Source organism: Monosiga brevicollis, genomic scaffold, assembly GCF_000002865.3.
Source record: "Monosiga brevicollis MX1 MONBRscaffold_49 genomic scaffold, whole genome shotgun sequence".
Classification (NCBI taxonomy): domain Eukaryota; class Choanoflagellata; order Craspedida; family Salpingoecidae; genus Monosiga; species Monosiga brevicollis.
This window is the reverse complement of record NW_001865086.1, coordinates 58,466-69,896: the sequence shown is the minus strand read 5'-3', so window position 1 is coordinate 69,896 and position 11,431 is coordinate 58,466. Positions and strand designations below refer to the sequence as shown.

The window sequence follows — 11,431 nt, the reverse complement described above, 5'->3', positions numbered from 1 at the left end:
CAGAGTGGCTTGGTATTGGACTACAAGCATAGACGTATGTCCAGAAGCTGCTGGAACACACTGGAAGATTCCAGTCCTGACTATCGTGATCAACGACTGCAGGATGATGTCTGGTGATCCTTGACGGCGCTCGCCAAGGAAGCCTGTAGAACATTGTGATTGTTCCTGCCACCGAGATATACGTACGGTCCCGTAGACCGGAAGTGGCATTTTTACTTTGTACCTTTCCTGTTTCTATTTCCTCTGTTTGCTTTGTGAATTGACCACAAACGGATCACATCCTAGAACTTGACCATTCTGAACAGCGAAAGGATCTTGGTCAAAGCTCCCACCATTCTCTTTGCCCTGCCTCACACGTCTGTCGTTTTGATCGACGAGAGAAGTCGATACGTTCTTCTCGTGGGTAGTGTCATTTACTCTATGGTGTCCAACACCACCCTGGTGACTGCAGCTGGGTCCGACATATACATCAGCAACTGTGAACTGACGTTCCACCCTCCTCAAACCAGTACCACCTATATCCACGCCACAGACACCAGCACCAATGTGATAATTGGTGTCCGTGTGCCCCAGTTACTACTATCTTGGAGTACAACGCAAGGCACGGTGCTTTGTGCCAATGCCTCCATTGGCATGCTCAGCGAGGCAAAAACCATGGCCGTCGTGGCAGCTTGGTTTGCTGACGTTGGCCAAGGCGTCGTCCATGCCTCGGCAGAATCTGCAACCTCACCTGCTGCTCTCATCTACGATTCAATCTTCACAGGTCACATGGATGTGGCCATTAGATACCAAAGTGCACAGCCTCTGCGAGTGTATAACGATTTTGCGACTCGCCTCTTCTCGGGGACAGGTCGACAGCAGCGTGCTGGAACTGAAGATTGACAAAGTCAAAGTTGTGCACTTCCTTGATCGTCACCAGCTATACCAGCACAGAGCGGTTTTGTGAAACACGTGGCCCCATGCTGACCGCGCTGGTACACTCGCGAAAAAGGTGAGCGCCCTGATCAGCCTTACCTCGGTGAGAAGAGGAACCACGACGGTGGCAGTTGACAGGTCCAACTCTGGCGAGGGGTACCAAGTGAGGCGGTATGTCGAAGCATTATAAAAGAATTCGCCATGATGATCCAAAGCCTCCATGGTGTTTTGGACTAGAGGCACGAATAAACGATACATGAGACTAGTTTACAGAGACAAAAAGCAGGTTTGGGAGGAGGCAGTCCAATCATGGTGGCTTAGAATCGTACAATAGAAGCGAGCACCGGCGGCGGACGAAGCCCATTGTGCGTTGTACGGTGTGTAAAAGTTGATGTTGCCGGATGTTCGATCAATGCTACGGAGAGTGTGGATGCTGGCTGTCTAAGACTCAAACATGACAGCTTGAGCTTGGGAGAGATTGTCTGGGACGGCCGTGAGATCCTCGGGACGCACGGTAAAACCATTGGCGTTAGCTGCAAGGTACGTCAGGGTTGAGGTCCGTGCGAGGCGCTGGCGTTTATTGTTGGCCCAAAGTTGCAGGACCTGCCGAGGCTTCCAAGCCGAGAGGTGAGCTTCGTAGAAGCCCTGGCTGGTTTTGGACCAGTTGGTCACCAGGATGCCTCCGCTCAAGGTCTAGAGCAGCCGCGTGAGAACAGGCGGGGGCGTAGCGCAGGAGATGGCTAGCACTTTGCATTGGAGATCAGAAGGGGGTCTGTTTTGCGATCATTCCGAGCAGAACTCACCGCGGGGTCATGGGGTGTGGCTGATTGAATCACCATCTGCTGCTGGTCAAACCAACGGTTCAAGTTGATATTGATTGTTTGTTTGACTCCCGGGTTGGCAGGTAGTAGGTACCGCTCTCGAGGTTGATGGTATTGGTGCCAGCAGTGGCGTTTTGATGGATAGCTGCCTACGCGCATCAATGGTATGTCAACATGCAGAAAAAAGACCCGGTTTCGGTTGTGCGGGTGACAGCCATGCGGCAATAGCTGACGATGCGGTGCAGCTAGTGACTGTCCGTGTCGCGCAGCAAATCAGGGCGGAGAAGGCTTACCAGGGCCCGCTCCACGGTGGCAAAAGGTGTTGTCTGAGTCCCGCTGTTGGCGTCTGAGCCATCTGTAGCAACAAAGACATCTAATGCAAGTGTCGACCTTATCACAGCAAGCCCGAGCATGAGTCGGACAAGCCGGGCAGCGACTGTGCACTGGTTCACCATCCTTGCCATGCTGCCGGGTTTAATTTAATCCCAGGTGCCAACCCGACTCCGCACGCGCTCTGCCCGCTGAGGGTCACAAACGACAAACGGAAAACGACAAAGGGCAAACGCCAAGTGTATTGCACCACGTCCGTGTGCGACGTCTTTCCAATTTCTGGAGCAACCCCCGATGAGGGCGTTAGTGGTGGTGGTGGTGAAGAATTGCACAGCGTGTCCACGATCTTGCAACTGGGTCTTAGTGGTGGTGCGGGTGCGATTTTATTCTGATTTTGGGTGTAAAAACAATGTCAGGCAGAATTGCAAAAAGAAGGACAAGCAGATGTGTCATAAATCGGGGTGGGGGGTCGGAGAGATGGTGTTGGATTGCTTTGTCGAGTGTACTGGCAGCACAGCAGCAACATGTACAGGTACATGCCAACAAAATTGCACCTCTAGGTGTTGAATTGTGTATGGCAAGGGAGACTTGCCCACTTTGAAAGCCGCAGTCAGCGCAAAAAAGAAAAAAAGAAAGGGGGGGAGGAGGGGCATGGGGTGTGTCGTACGCAGCCGGCCCCTGTGTTGCTGAAGGCCAGCGTCTGATATAGACACACATTTACATGGAGGTATCCCAGGTGATGGAGATGGTAGTTCTAAGCAAGATGCATCAAGGCAGAGTGAGACATTGGTCAAATTGCACGTTGCGTGTGAGAAGCCGGGGCACAGCAGTTGGGTGGGCTACCAACTCGTTGAGGATATGGGCGCGGTTGTTGCAGTTGTCATCGACATACGCAGTCGTCCAAGTGGGGGCGACCTGCCAGTGTGTTTCGATAAGCGGGGAAGTTTGAGCGGGAGCCGACACGGCGATCTAGAAAGGGACGGATCATAGCTGCCCTTGAGCGTACGGACCGTCTGGTTGTCGTATTGAACGGCAATAGGTGACGACCTCCTCGGCGGGGTATTGGTGGCAGGCAAAGGTCTTCTCAAAGACAAAGTACAGGATGGTGTACTCCTTCCTCGGTACGTCCTGGTTGTGGCTTGGCGCAAAGACTGTTGCCTGTCCTGCGTACTCCTACCTGGCCCCAACTCTCACGGACCGTGCTACGTGCTGCCATGTTCAGCTATCAATGTTTGGAGCGCATCTTCAGCGGTTGTGGCGATCGAGTGTTCCCGTCTCCAAGCGTCTGCTCACAGCCTCTCGAACTGCGCACACCGGCGTCACCAGCAAGCCCTTTGCCCGCGCTACCTCGACCCACCGGTATGTCTTCCCTCATCCGGCTCGTTTCTTTGTTGTTGTTGTTGTTGCGTGCCGACTCTATCACTTGTGACCTCTTTCTTTTTTTTTTTAAAAAGTCGCAAACCTGGCCCCTCATCAACGTTTTGCTGCTGTACTATTGCGCATCCCGATTCAGCTTCGGCTCTGCAGTCTTGCCTCAATCCCGGTTGCTCACAATGGCTGCTAACAAGGATAACGCCGGCGCTAGTCAAGGCGACATCTTTGGCACCACTGCCTCGGATCAATTTGCCCACGTTGGTCTCGCCTATTGGTGCCTGCCATCCTGGCCACTTGCAGCTTCTGACGCTGGCGCTTTCCAAATTCGTGCGTAGGTCGAAGGCTCGGACCAAAACAAATTTGGCGTGTCTGAGGAAGAGGCCAAAGCTGGTGCCTTCCGTCGCCCCCCGACGGCCTTTCACGACACCATTGGCTCGGAAAAGTACCCGGCCGAAGCCGGTCGCTACCACCTCTGTGCGTCTCGACTGTGTTTTTGCCATCCCCTCGCCTTGCGCGTGCATGCACACACACATGCTTTGGACAGTGCTTCGAGCTTTGGAAAGTGCCTTGCGACTCATTTCGGCCCATCCTTTTTAGACGTGGCATGGGCTTGTCCCTGGGCCCACCGCGCCCTCTTGATGCGCTCGCTCAAGGGCCTCGAAGACGTCATCTCCGTCACCATGCTTGGTTAGCTTTTCGCACCCTTCCTCCCTCAGCCACAGCTTTGCTCATCCACCCTTCCCAAGGACCACGCCCTGCCCTCACGCCGTTGGCACCACACCACTGCGCTATTCCATGGCCCGCGTCGGCTTTAGGCTGGTTTCTGGAGTGGCCCGATGATGGCCGACCCTACCGCGGCTGGCCCTTTACCAAGGAGGACCCCGATCCTCTTCACCCAGAGTTTGAGTATCTTCACGACGTACGCACCAGCCATTGCTCCTCCGAGACCTTTCTTGGCTTTTTCTTTCAGAGGCCACTTGCGGCATCACGCTCCAGTATGCCCTCATGACCCTTTTCCATCATGTACCGATGATCTGCCAGGTTTACAATTTGGCACAGCCCGGCTATCCGTACAAGAAGCTTTCCGTGCCCGTCCTCTTTGATAAGAAGACTCAGGTTGGTTCATCCTCCACGGGCCTGCAATGCGTCCCGGACGCAATCTCATCAAGCATGCCGCGGGCTCGCGATCGTTTTTTTAGACCATTGTTAACAATGAAAGCAGCGAAATCATCCGTGCGTCAGCCTGCCCCCAAGCCTCCCGCGCGCCACCCCTTGGCCTTTTTTTCTTTAAAGAAAAAAAAAACAAAACAATCAGATTCAGACAACTTTCCTCTGTCCTTTTCAAGGACAACTTGAGGATTTCTTCCGATGATCTGTTCTCTTTGTGGCGCTCACCTCTTGGTGTGGTGCCTGACTCGTGCACATATCCTTGACTTTTAGGCATGTTCAACTCACAGTTCAACGATTTGGCCAAGCGTCCCGAGCTGGACCTGGAGCCGGCCGATTTGGAATCGGCCATGACCGAGATTGACGAGCTCGTGTATCCCAACATCAACGATGTATGTGGCAGACACTGTCTTGTATCAAGGCCGAGTTTTTGGGGGTGTGCAGCTGATTTGAACTCGTGTGTCTCGTGCTGGGCCCATTTTCAGGGCGTATATCGCTGTGGCTTTGCGGGCAGCCAGGAAGCCTACGATACGGCCTGCACCAAGCTGTTTGACGCTTTGGACAAGGTCGAGGCGTTGTTGGGCAAGCAGCGCTATCTCTGTGGCGACCGACTGACCCTTTCGGACATTCGCTTGGTCACCACCTTGGTACGTTTTATTTTTTTTCTTCCTTGGCTCGAAAGCAACCGCACACACCAATCGACGTGATGTCGATGTGCTCATTTGGTGTGGGTTATTGGATGAGTAGCTGCGCTTTGATATCGTATACCATACCCATTTCAAGTGCAACAAGCGCCGCGTGGTGGACTACCCCAACTTGTGGGGCTACACGCGGGAGATTTACCAGATGGAGGGTGTCAGCGCGACGTTTAACCCGCTGGAGACCAAGAAGCACTACTTTGGTACGATCCGTGCCGACAGCGCGTGAGAGATGGGCTGAGGCCAAAGTGTCCAAGGTTTATGAGCGTGTCCGAGCTGAGCTGACGACGACATTGGTTGTGTGTGCGCGCGCGCGTGTGTGTTCTGGCGCTTTGCATGTTGCTGTAGGTTCCCATCGCAAGATCAATCCTCTGGGCATTGTGGCCCAAGGGCCGGACAATTACGAGGCGTTGCTCAGCGAGCCCCACGGCCGCGATCGCGCCTACAATTGAAATCTCCGGGGAGGGCCAACTCCCTCTTGTATACGCGTGTGTCCATTCTTAAATTTATGATGGGTCTTCTGTCGGGGTGGGTGTTTCCAAACTGCAGTCAGTGAGCCAGGCAGGCCCTCCACTATGCATGAGCTTGTGGTGGCAACCACCCACGCGTGTAGACAGACTCTTTGATCCCTCAAGCACCATCTTCTCTCCCTCCGACCTCGTTCAAAAAGAGTCTCTGCTACACTTGCTCCTCTCCCGCTGCCCTTCCTCAGTCCCGTCACCCGCTGCCCTTGCTGCCCCGAACCTCGCAATGTTGAACACACCCTCTTATTTTGCGTAGAGATGCAAGTTGCTGCAGGGGAAATGCACCTCGGTTTTTTACTCTTCTTTAAGCCGTTTATTTCGATATACGAGAAGTTAATGTAGTTCTGGTAGGAATGATGATGTAAGTTATTGCAGGAGATATATCGGTTTGTGAAGGTTGCCGTTGCAATGCTCCAGCGCGTTCAAAGGGAACGAGCAGCACCATGACCGCCATGGCGATGAACCTAAAGCTCGCCGTCAGGAATGGTCGCTCACGTCAGGAATGGTCGCTCACGTTTGGGCGGAGAATAAGATTGGTATGACCAGAGGGGGGCATTTAGCCAACGGGCTTGGAATGGCATGGCTGGCAAAGGGGCAGTACATGTTGTAGGTACGAGCCCCATTTTTGTGGTGAAAGAGGCGAGCTGTCATGGCTGGCAGAGGGGCAGTACACGTTGTTCGTACACAAGGCGTGAGAAAGAGAGAGAGAGTTTGAGAGACGGAGAGAGTTTGAGAGAGAGAGTTTGAGAGAGAGAGTTTGAGAGAGAGAGTTTGAGAGAGAGAGTTTGAGAGAGAGAGTTAGAGAGCGAGAGTTTGAGAGAGAGAGTTTGAGAGAGAGAGTTAGAGAGAGAGAGTTAGAGAGCGAGAGTTTGAGAGAGAGAGTTTGAGAGAGAGAGTTTGAGAGAGAGAGTTTGAGAGAGAGAGTTAGAGAGAGAGAGTTTGAGAGAGAGAGATTGAGAGAGAGAGTTTGAGAGAGAGAGTTTGAGAGAGAGAGTTTGAGAGAGAGGGTTTGAGAGAGAGAGAGTTTGAGAGAAAGAGAGAGTTTGAGAGATACATAAAAAGAGAGAGACTGAGACGAATTACACTCTCGATGGGTGTGGTTGGTGCGCAGAAGAAAGAAATACACGGGGGCTCGATCGGCCGAGCCAATAGATTTGGCAGGTACGTTGGGCGTGGCGATCCGATTGACCGGCGCAAACCGTCCTTACCACCCGTGAGCCCGGTCCAGGACGTGCGGATGGAATTTGCTTGCTTTTCTTCTTTGAAAATAAAAAAATTAAAAAAGAAGAAGAAAAAGGTGTAAACGTGTGTGTGTGTGTGTTGCTTGCATTTTTCTTCCTTTCAATTGTTTGCCATTGCTTTTGCTTTTGCTTGTGCTTTTGATGTTGGTGCTGCCCTTTTTTGGCAGCGGTGGGCATCGGCATCGGCGGGCTGCTTGACGTGTCTTGCTTTGTGTGTGTGTGTGTGTGCGTGGTGACTGATCGTTTGTGCTTGGTACCGGACTTTCCTGGTCGGGGCCCTGCAGCGACGCCAGAACGTTTTGATTGAAAGCACTGCTGCCATTTTTTTGTTTTTTGCTTTCAGTTGACCTCACTGATCTCACCTCGCAGTCGACGACGTGCGCTGGGCAACCAAGTCCACCGGTCCTCGCCACTGTCACCGAGAACTATTGGCCAAAGGTGCGTCGTTTGGTGCACCAGGCAGAGAAGAGCAAAGGGCCCGGTGACCGGCTGCCGTTTTGGAAACGGCGCGCCTGTCGAATCCCAGTCCGAATTCTAGGTTGTCAGACGAGTTGTACTTGGAGGGGGCTCATGAGATTGGTGGTGGATAGAGAAGCAAGCAAAGCGGTTTGAAGCGGATGGTGAATAGAGAGAGATACCGTTACCATGAGTGATGATGGAAAGCAGCTGTGGGATGCGTGTAATTCAATAGATCCACAAGGGGTGTTGCAGCTGGTGACCAGTTGGGACCAACAACGTATACGACGTGCTGCCCAATACAAATTGGTACGTATGCTGTTTGGTATGATGTTGTGTGATATTGGTTACACTTTGAATATGTCACTGGATGGGGTGACGTTATGGTATAACATGGGACATATACTGCATGTTTGCATCATCCCACAGTATGGCTATACACCACTGCACAGAGCCTGCCGTAACGGTCTTGTCAAGGTGGTGGAGATGCTGTTGAAGCACGGTGCTGATGCTAAAGCCAAGACCAACGTCAGTACAGTACCTCCCTCTTCTCCCCTTTACCCCCTATGATGGTGCACCCGTACCCCATGATGATGATGATGATGATGCTGTACCTGTACGTCATGCTGATGCATCATCCCACAGAATGGCTGGACACCACTGCACGAGGCCTGCGGTAACGGTGATGTCAAGGTGGTGGAGATGCTGTTGAAGCACGGTGCTGATGCTAAAGCCAAGTTCAGCGTCAGTACAGTACCTCCCCCTTCCCCCCTTTACCCCTCTATGATGGTGCACCCGTACCCCATGATGCTGATGCTGATGCTGTACCTGTACGTCATGATGTTTGCATCATCCCACAGAATGGCGATACACCACTGCACAAGGCCTGCCAATACGGTCATGACAAGGTGGTGGAGATGCTGTTGCAGTACGGGGCTGATGCTAAAGCCAAGAACGACGTCAGTACAGTACCTCCCTCTTCCCCCCCTTTACCCCCCCTATGATGATGCACCTGTACCCCATGATGATGATGATGATGATGATGATGCTGTACGTCATGCTGATGCATCATCCCACAGGGTGGCTATACACCACTGCACATGGCCTGCCACAACGGACATGTCAAGGTGGTGGAGATGCTGTTGAAGCACGGTGCTGATACTAAAGCCAAGGACAGGGTCAGTACAGTACCTCCCTCTTCCCCCCCTTTAACCCCCCTATGATGGTGCACCTGTACCCCATGATGATGATGATGCTGTACCTGTACGTCATGCTGATGCATCATCCCACAGGGTGGCTATACACCACTGCACGAGGCCTGCGCTTACGGTCATGTCAAGGTGGTGGAGATGCTGTTGAAGCACGGTGCTGATGCTGAAGCCAAGGCCAACGTCAGTAGAGTACCTCCCTCCTTCCCCCCTTTACCCCCCTATGACTGCTGCTCCTGCTCCCGCTGCCCCGTCGCCTTTGCCCCCGTCCCTCCTCTCTGCGACACCCTGCCCGCCCGTGCGCGTCCGTTCCTCCCCCCCTGGCTCCTTTTCTTCTTTCCCGCTATCCCTCTTCTTTCCCCGTTTTGCGTCCGCGCTTTGCCGGTGCTCTCCGCGCCCCGCCCTGCTCCCGCTGGTCTCTTTCGCCTGCCGTCCTCGCTCTCCCCTTTTTCTGATCCATCCCCAACGCGTTGCCATCACGCTTCTGCCTCCCTCGCACGCTCAAGCGGCTTTCGGTGGCCGTGCCTTCACTTTTGCCCCCGGCACACGCGCCGTTTCCTTTTTTTTTTTTTTTTCTCTCTCTCCAAGCGCGCCTCCGTTCGGACCCCTGCTACCTGCCCGCACCATTTGCACACCACTCGCGCGTCTGGCGGCTCCGGCACACTTCAAAGCATTGTCACCTCGCCTTTGTTATATCAAAGCAAATGCACGTCGCCCAACTCAGCCCTCGCGTCGCTGCCCACCTCACACGCTCAAATCACATGTTCTCAGGGTGGCAGAACGCCCCTTGATCTCGGACGTCAAGAAGGACATGGCGACAAGCTGGAACCCGTGTTTGCTGCTCACAAGACTCGCCTATCACAACCACCCGCACCACTCGCTCCGCCTACGCCGGCACCGCCTTCCGCCTGGCTGCCGCCTCTGCCCACCACCCCCACCCTCGAGGTGAGCCTGCTCCCCCATCTTGTTTTCCCCAATGCATTCACTACCCCAATCCCCACGGCCTCGTCCAACCTAATCACGACCAATGGCACCACACAACCCTCCATCAGACCACGGCCTCTGTTGTGGTGGCGGTGGATACCTGGCTCAGGCCCCTCCTGCCGGAGCGCACCACCACCCATCCCCTCCCCCACCTCGATGCCTTTATCAGCGGTGCCGCCAAACAAACCCCCAATCTTGCAACGGCAGTTGCGGACATCCAGAGGACCATCGATGAAGCGCCACCAGAGTTTCCTGCCATGGACTGGCCTGCCTTCCAGGCGACCACCACCCAGGCCCTCGGCGCACTCGACCAGGCACTGGCAGCGCCCGAAGCGTTGAGCAACCGCTTGGGTCAATTGGACCCAAACACTGACAACCTAGAATCAGTGCTGCAAGAGCTGCATGGTGTCACAGCTGGTTTTGAGCTGCAGCCGGTGCTTCTTAAGCTTCAAACCGTGCTGGCAGCGTGCCCCGCTCCACCCACCACGCTGACAATGGCACCCGAAACGCCACCCGCCAACCTCGGTGCAGCCCTGGACAAAGTTGCCATGCTACGCGACGTGGGAGCCAAGCGCATAGAACTGTTCACCAACGCCAACAACAACCTCGAGCAGCTAGTGCTGAAGCTGATTACTGCCCTGCGTGCTGTGGCAAGAGCGGGAACCACCGACACGGACCATCGAGTGGAGAGACTGGAGCAGTGTGCGCAACGGTTGGATGTGAGTGCACCACCTCCAACCGAGGCATTGCCCGAGGCCTGGGAGGAGCTGTGCCAAGCTCACGAAACGCTGAGCTTGCCCGAGCAAAACGGCCTGGAGCAGCTGATAACATGGAGAGTCGAGCACGACTATGAGCATCAAGACTGGTATCTGGTGTTTGCGCTTCACGAGGCGCAAGCCCTGTTGCAGCAGCTGCAAGACATGATCGACTGGCAAACCACGACGCTGAACGTGCTGACTTCGTGCGAAGAGTATGCAAGCGGCATCACGCAGAGCAGCGCAGATCAAGTTGTGTACATTCATGAGGAGGTGGCCGAGCTGCAGAAGAACATCCAGACAACTACGGCATTCTTGCCGTTGGCTCCAGATGAGATGCGAGCTGGCCTCGAGGATCGATTGCAAAACATGAAGGAGCGCCTGGTCACTTTACAGCAACAACTATCGGATCAAACACAGGTAGACCAGGTGGCGGCACTGGCAGAGCTACTACACCAACACTTCCCAGCACTGCTGGTCTTTTTGCACCCTGAACAGAGCACGCTGGGAGCGCGCCTCCGCACAGTGCTTGGCCCCGACCTTCCAGCCAGTCTGATCTTGGAGGCCATGACCGAAGTAGACCGGGGTTTGACGCTCTCCAGTCTGGGTCAGCTGTCTCTCCAATACAACCAGAATCACAAGGTATACAAAGCCCGCGCAACGCTGCCGAATCTTCCTGAACAAGATTTGGCTGTAAAAGAGTATGCACTTGCTGAGCAACACAAACAAGATCAGTGTCGGACGTTTCTCCGCGAACTGCGCGCCATGCGCCAGCTTGAGCACCCTCACATCATTCCGGTCCTTGGCGCGCTCGTGGACGTACACAGTGGCCACCCCAGCGCCTACTTGGTGCAGTCATGGTGTGCACAGGGTGACTTGCAGCAGTGGCTCAGCAAGGCACGGCACCTGGCCACCTCGACCGTGATTGCGAGTCTGATGACTCAGCTGCGCACCGCCC

At 54.3% G+C, this 11,431-nt stretch overlaps 3 protein-coding genes across 3 annotated transcripts; 1 reads left to right on the top strand and 2 right to left on the bottom strand.

Moving 5' to 3' along the window:
• Positions 1 to 1,655: 1,655 nt before the first annotated feature.
• Positions 1,656 to 2,200, bottom strand: MONBRDRAFT_12937 (uncharacterized protein; the record flags this gene model as incomplete). Its single annotated transcript, XM_001750819.1, has 2 exons — positions 1,656 to 1,964; positions 2,030 to 2,200. 2 exons carry the CDS (start codon positions 2,198 to 2,200, stop codon positions 1,656 to 1,658), a joined length of 480 nt encoding a protein of 159 aa, XP_001750871.1.
• A 1,419-nt stretch (positions 2,201 to 3,619) lies between these two features.
• On the top strand, positions 3,620 to 5,757 carry MONBRDRAFT_30374 (uncharacterized protein; the record flags this gene model as incomplete). Its single annotated transcript, XM_001750830.1, has 9 exons — positions 3,620 to 3,697; positions 3,776 to 3,914; positions 4,256 to 4,359; positions 4,482 to 4,556; positions 4,640 to 4,673; positions 4,881 to 4,999; positions 5,093 to 5,254; positions 5,355 to 5,508; positions 5,654 to 5,757. 9 exons carry the CDS (start codon positions 3,620 to 3,622, stop codon positions 5,755 to 5,757), a joined length of 969 nt encoding a protein of 322 aa, XP_001750882.1.
• A 628-nt stretch (positions 5,758 to 6,385) lies between these two features.
• On the bottom strand, positions 6,386 to 7,717 carry MONBRDRAFT_30373 (uncharacterized protein; the record flags this gene model as incomplete). Its single annotated transcript, XM_001750818.1, has 3 exons — positions 6,386 to 7,032; positions 7,135 to 7,348; positions 7,628 to 7,717. 3 exons carry the CDS (start codon positions 7,715 to 7,717, stop codon positions 6,386 to 6,388), a joined length of 951 nt encoding a protein of 316 aa, XP_001750870.1.
• Positions 7,718 to 11,431: the final 3,714 nt, after the last annotated feature.